This window comes from Alligator sinensis, unplaced genomic scaffold (genome assembly GCF_000455745.1).
Source record: "Alligator sinensis unplaced genomic scaffold, ASM45574v1 scaffold1619_1, whole genome shotgun sequence".
Classification (NCBI taxonomy): domain Eukaryota; kingdom Metazoa; phylum Chordata; order Crocodylia; family Alligatoridae; genus Alligator; species Alligator sinensis.
The window spans coordinates 52883-59492 of NW_005843332.1; the positions used below are offsets into that span (position 1 = coordinate 52883).

The 6610-nt window shown below is 51.3% G+C and overlaps 1 protein-coding gene across 1 annotated transcript in view; it reads left to right on the forward strand.

The window, feature by feature from the left end:
- The window catches only part of LOC102381783 (zinc finger protein 850-like), a 39555-nt gene that overhangs the window by 6838 nt on the left and 26107 nt on the right, over nucleotides 1-6610 (forward strand). Inside the window, exons 6-7 of the mRNA XM_025194880.1 lie at nucleotides 2568-2687; nucleotides 4870-6607. Coding sequence (XP_025050665.1) covers nucleotides 2568-2687; nucleotides 4870-6607 — 1858 coding nt within the window. The remainder of the gene's footprint in view (nucleotides 1-2567; nucleotides 2688-4869; nucleotides 6608-6610) is intronic.

Below are 6610 nucleotides of genomic sequence, written 5' to 3' on the forward strand. Positions count from 1 at the left end.
GAAGCCTGGAGCTTGGGTGGGCAGCGTGTGAGGAAGGGTGGGGGGTGTGGGGACCCCCACGCACTCCCCCCGATGACATGCAGCCCCCACTTCCAGCAGCAGGCATCAGTGGGCGACTCTAGCCAACACTGCACACGGGCAAGGAGCGCAGCCTGTCTGGCCTGCCCCTAGCGTGAGGTTACGTGCATACGTGTAGCTTCCACACTCACGCAGTGCTGGGCAAGCCCTGCAAAGGAGTTGGCTGCCTTCCTCCCCCTGTGCTGCACAGGTCCCAGGACTCTGGCAGAAGTGGATGGGAGCCTTGGCCCCTGCTTCCTCTTGGGGTCCCGAGACCTGCACAGCAGGGAGTTGTACACGCACGCAGGGAACCCCCGCGATAGAGGCAGTCTGCTCAGGGTGTGCTTCACACCCCCATGTTCCTCGCTGGCCAGAGCTGCATGCTGCCCAGCTCCAGCACCTGTTCCAGCCATGAGTGCCCTGAGCACCCCTGTCTGCTGCTGTTATTGGCAGTGGGGGCTGAGCACTATGGGGGTGGGGGTGTGAGCGGGGTCCCCATACCCCCCACCCTCCCTCACATCCCACAAACCTCGCCTACCCACACCCTGTCCCCACACTCCCCCCACATATACACACCCAGCATATCCTATTGCTCCCCAAGCAGCCATACCCTGCTACAAACACCTGGACACACCCCCACACAATATGTTAGAGTAAAACTTTATTTTGAGTTACTATGCAATCACTTTTATATACACTATGCAAACACAGTTCATGACAAATAATTTTTGTAATAAAATATGTTCTGATATAGGAGTGGGCAGTTGTTTCAGCTGGCGGGCCACTTAAGGAGGTTTTGAGGGCTGTATAAGTAGCCCAGCCCTTGACAGTTGACCAGCCCCCTGGTCACTGTCTTGGGACCAGAAGTAGTGCCCCCTAACGCCTGACCTTTGCCACGAGAAATCCCCCTCCCCCCTCTGGAAATGCTCCTTTTGGGAAGGGGGTTGCCATCTTGAAACCTCAAATTACACCCAGCCATACACTAAAAGTCAGACACCTACTATAATATATTTTAATTTTATTACAAACAATATTTTTGTCATCTGTGTTTTGCATGCTGTACGTAGAGGTGGTTGCATCATAACTCTAAAAAAAACCCAACTTAGTCTTGTATATTGGGCGTGTGGTGGAGGGGCCATGCATGCCCATGCACGCGCATGTGTATTTGTGTGTGGGGCAGGGGACGTGTGTATAGGTATAGGCTCTGTTGGAGGCATCTAACTTTTAGTGTATGATTTTTTTTTCTCAAAAGGAGTATTTCTGGGGGGCAAGGGGAGGGACTTTTAGTGGCAAAGGTTAGGGGTTAAGGGTGGGACTTTGGTCCCAAGATGATGACCAGGGGCCGCAGCTACTGTCAAGGGGAATGGCTACCCATGCAGCCCTCAACAGCACACCAAAACTCAAGCGGCTCTCCAGCCGAAAGAATTGCCTGCCGCTACATTAAGACCTGTGCTCTCAAGCTCACTCTACCATTCTCCAAAGTTTTCTTCTCCTTCTAAAATCCCTCTGCAGATCAGACACCCATTACTGTGATAAAAAGAAGTGGGTTAGGTGCAGGGACTAGTGAAAACCACTTTTCATTTCCAGAAGACCTCTAATACAGGGGCTTGTTCTGGCTTGTGCGCAGGGGTGAGGTACTTATCTTTTACTAGGTCAGTCTGCTTTTCTGATGCTTTCTTTCCCCTCCACTTCCCCCAGACGTTTTCCTTTGGGAGTAGTCAAATGCTTTCTGTAGCTCAACAAAGACCTTGGAGAGTATTTCTATATTGTGGGCTTTCACGTGCTGTAAAATATGTCTCTTCTTTTGTCCATATCCGTGACTCCCAGGAACCTTGTTTTCAACCCTGCAGTATTTCCCAGTTTGTGCACTCCTCTCCCCTCCTGGGATGCTGCTCCCATTGGATGGGATGATTGCCAGTTGCAATTACAATTTTTTATAAAAATCATCCTTTCCTATTCCCTGGTGATGCTGAATTACCCTCTCTCCTAGAAAAAAAAGTCTCATTGTCAGCCACCTGGCATGGATGCTTTTCATTGCCGTGAGTCCTTGCTTTAAACATGCACTGAGAATAAACTAATTTCCATGCCTATGCCTGGAATTACACTGATATGAGAAATGTTATCTGTCCCTATGTGTGTCCAATGTCTCTTCATTTTGGTACCCTGAAAACAGTAAAAGCTTTATCTTTCTGCTCTCTACTACATAACAGATCACTGCATCTGTACACCTGTCCCAGTGTAATTCTGTCAGTTTAATGCCCTTTATTTGCCAGGGGTATTTGGTGCTTTGTTTCTTAAACCATCCCTCCACACCTGGGTGACAAGGCCAATCATCTATTGAAGGTATCTCCCTTCAGTGCCTTCTCTTTCATTCTAAATGTGCGCCCTCCCTTGTCCATCAAGGCCCTAATCAAAACCTTGAGTTCACTGGATCCATTCCCCAAATCCTGGTTGGTTATTCTGCATCCTGTACCCAGTCACAAACAATCTTTAACCACTGTTCCAAACAGGATATGGAGGTCCCACACCTGACTTAATCTACCGCATCCAGCAAGGACAGGTGGAGCTCTGGGTCTGGGATGATGAGGACGGTGGGGAGATCTCAAGGTCAGAGGACCTCCTGCCATCAGGTGAGTTGTTGCTGTCCCCTCCACCCAACTCCCCTTTCAGAAATGCTCCATGCCCGGAGTGCCAGGGAGATTTGGAAACTGCAGATCTGCCCTGTGCTTCCATTCCAGTATTTGTGCTACGTTTGTGCTGATCTCAAATACAGTACAGTCTGCTCTAATTTGTCTAGGTGGGTGTTGTTCCCACTCCCAGGAATTCAGGGAGACAAGCAACTGTTCCCTTTTTTCCCCCCAATTACACTGCTATGGGGCAATCAGGTTTGCTGTCTTGATTTTTCAGCACACATCTGGTTTTCCTGATATACTGTGATCTTAAATTTGCATCTTCACTTAGCAGTGTAAGAGTTCATTCCCCAACCCAGAGTAGCCATACCTCTCTAGCATACTCTTCCAAGGCAAGATGGGATTAGTAAGTCCCCCATGAAAATCTGCATGGTATGCAGAGATTCTGTGTAGCCATTCCTGTTGAATGAGAGATGTTGAGGATCTTCCTGGCTTTTCCTGGTCAGGTTTAAGTGGAACCCAGGAAGTGTTTCTTTATGGTCTCAGGCTGCATTAAATGGCTTAATGGCATTAGTGGGATTCAGAAGCTTTCATGTAGTGGGGGGAAGTGAATCCCCCATAGTTTGTACCAGAAATACCCCCTTCCTGTTTCCTCTCTGGGGCCTTGAGAGTTTTGAAGCCTGAGACTCATCACAGTTCAGGTTCAGGTTCATGCCAAGGCCTTTTAGTCCCGGTATGGATCCATAGTTTCATAGTTGTTAGGGTTGGAAGGGTCCAACCCCCCTGCCCTGGGCAAGAAAGAGTGCTGGGGTCAGATGACCCCAGCCAGGTGTTTGTCCAATCTTCTTTTAAACACCTCCAAGGAAGGGGACAGCACCACCTCCCTTGGAAGCCTATTCCATATTTTAGCAACCCGCACTGTAAAGAATTTTTTCCTGATGTCTAATCTAGATTTGCTCTCTTCCAGTTTATGGCCATTGTTTCTAGTTACCCCAACAGGCGCACGGGTAAACATTGTATCCCCTATTTCTTGTTGTCCCCCCCGATGAGTTTGTAGGCGACCATGAGATCACCTCTCAGCCTCCTCTTGTGGAGGTTGAAGAGGTTCAGGTCTCCCAATCGGTCCACATAGGATTTTTTCTGTAGGCCTTTAACCAGATGAGTGGCCCTCCTCTGAACCCTCTCCAGGCCATCCACATCCCTTCTGAAGTGCGGTGCCCTCCATGCTTCATGTGACATGGAGGCCATCTGGGACCTGTCAGCAGAGGAGAGGAGAGGTGGACGGAACTGGGCATATTTAGTTTAGAGAAGAGAAGACTGAGAGGAGATTTAATAGCAGCCTTTAACTGCCTGAAGGGTGGTTTCAAAGAGGATGGAGATGGACTGTTCTCCGTGGAGGGAGATGACAGAACAAGGAGCAACAGTCTCACCTCAACTTTCCTTCCTGAAACTTGAGACTTGCTCTTTGTTCTGTCATCTGCCTCCACTGAGAACAGTCCATCTCCGTCATCTTTGAAGCTACCCTTCAGGCAATTAATATATCAAGTTCCCACAGCCTCTCCTCTCGAGTTATCTGACCCAGTCCCCTCACCCTTTTTGTCACCCTCCACTGGACTCATTCCAGATGTGGCCTCACCAGTGCTGAATAGAAGGGAATAATCATTTCCCTTGACCTGCTTGCACACTCCTACTAATGCAGCCCAGATAATGCCATTAGCTTTCTTGGCAACAAGGGCACACTATTGGCTCCTATTCAGCTTTTTGTCCGCTGTAACCCCTAGGTCCTTTTCTGCAGAGCTGCTGCCCAGCCAGTCAGCCCCCAGCCTGTACCAGTGCATGGGGTTGTTCTATCCTAAGTGCAGGACTTTGCTTTTGTCCTCGTTGAACCTCATGAGATTTCTTTTGGCCCCATCCTTCAGTTTGTCTAGGTCACTCTGAATCCTACTCCTACCCTGCAGCATATCTTCCTGAATAGGGAACATAAGCCTGGGACATGGGCCTGCCCCTCCCTCACCCCCATCACTTGGGGTTTTGGCAGGAAGACCTTGTTTTCTTGAAGACATAAAAGTGCCAAAGTGTAGGCCTGCTCTGAAGCCCATTCCTGCAGAAGGAATAGCAATGTTGCTAATTGCTCCTTATCAGCAGGGTAGGGACTAATCCGGAGTTTCTCTTCTCCATTCAGAAGGTGCCTGGCTGCTGAGAAGAGCTGAGGAGCATGCTGACAAGGAAGGGCCTGCAAACATGGATCCATCAAAGAATTTCCCATGCTGTTTGGGTGAGATGGACTCCCTGGGACCTGAGAAGGACCAATGGCACAAGAGTCAGGGGAGGCCCGAAAAGCAGGAGGAGTGTCTATCTGTGAACCAGATACCATCTCCTATTGGGTGTGAGAGTGGAGATAGGGCAGAACCCACAAACAGTCCTGGGCAGAGAAAAGAAGGTGTGGAGCTGAGCGAGCAGAAGAGCCACTGGAAAGAGACACTGCATCCAAGCCAAGGCAGTGGGGAGGGAGTCAGAGGGAAGAGCTTCACCTTCTCCAGCCTGACCTGGCAACTGTGCCTCGAAAGAGAGAAGCCACATCAGTGCTCTGTGTGTGGGAAGAGCTTCACCTTCTCCTTTGACCTGGCCAAGCATCAGTGCATCCGCACGGAGCAGAAGCCATACGGGTGCTTGGAGTGTGGGAAGAGCTTCACACGCTCCTCCAACCTGGCGCAGCACCAGTTACTCCACACTGGGGAGAAGCGACATCCATGCTTGGAGTGTGGGAAGAGCTTCACTCAGTGCTCCCACCTTGCCCGGTACCGGCTGATCCACGCTGGGGAGAAGCCACATAAGTGCCTTGAGTGTGGTAAGAGTTTCACCTTCTCCTCTGACCTGGCCCGGCACCAGCGGATCCACACAGGGGAGAAGCCATATCAGTGTTCAGAGTGTGGGAAGAGCTTCAACTGCTCCTCCAACTTTGCTCGGCACAAGCGCATCCACACAGGGGAAAAGCCACATAAGTGCCCTGAGTGTGGAAAGAGCTTCACCTGCGCCTCCCACCTGACCCAGCACCAGATCATCCACACAGGGGAGAAGCCACATCAGTGCCCTGAGTGTGGGAAGAGATTCGCCTTCTCCTCTGACCTAGCCCAGCACCAGATCATCCACACAGGGGAGAAGCCCTATCAGTGTTCAGAGTGTGGGAAGAGCTTCAATTGCTCCTCCATCCTGGCCCAGCACCAGCGCATCCACACAGGGGAGAAGCCACATTTGTGCTCTGCATGTGGGAAGAGCTTCACCTGCTCCTCTGACCTGGTCCAGCACCAGTGCATCCAAATGGGGGAGAAGCCACATCAGTGCCTTGATTGTGGGAAGAGCTTCACCTTCTCCTCTGATCTGGCCCGGCACCAGCGCATCCACACAGGGGAGAAGCCATATCGGTGCTCAGAGTGTGGGAAGAGCTTTACCCGCTCCTCCCACCTGGTCTGGCACCAGCGTATCCACACGGGGCAGAAGCCGCATCAGTGCCCTGAGTGTGGGAAGAGCTTCAACTTCTCCTCTGACCTGGCCCAGCACCGGCGCATCCACACAGGAGAGAAGCCGTATCAGTGCTCTGAGTGTGAGAAGAGCTTCAACTCCTCCTCGAACCTGGCCCGGCACCAGCGCATCCATACAGGGGAGAAGCCATATCTGTGTTCGGAGTGTGGGAAGAGCTTTACCTGCTCCTCCCACCTGACCCTGCACTGGCGCATCCACACAGGGGAGAAGCCACATCAGTGCTCAGAGTGTGGGAAGAGCTTCACCTGCTCCTCCCACCTGACCCAGCACCGACGCATTCACACAGGGGAGAAACCTTATCAGTGCTCACAGTGTGGGAAGAGCTTCACCTGCTCCTCCCACCTGACCCAGCACCGGCTCATCCATGCCCGGAAGCATCCATA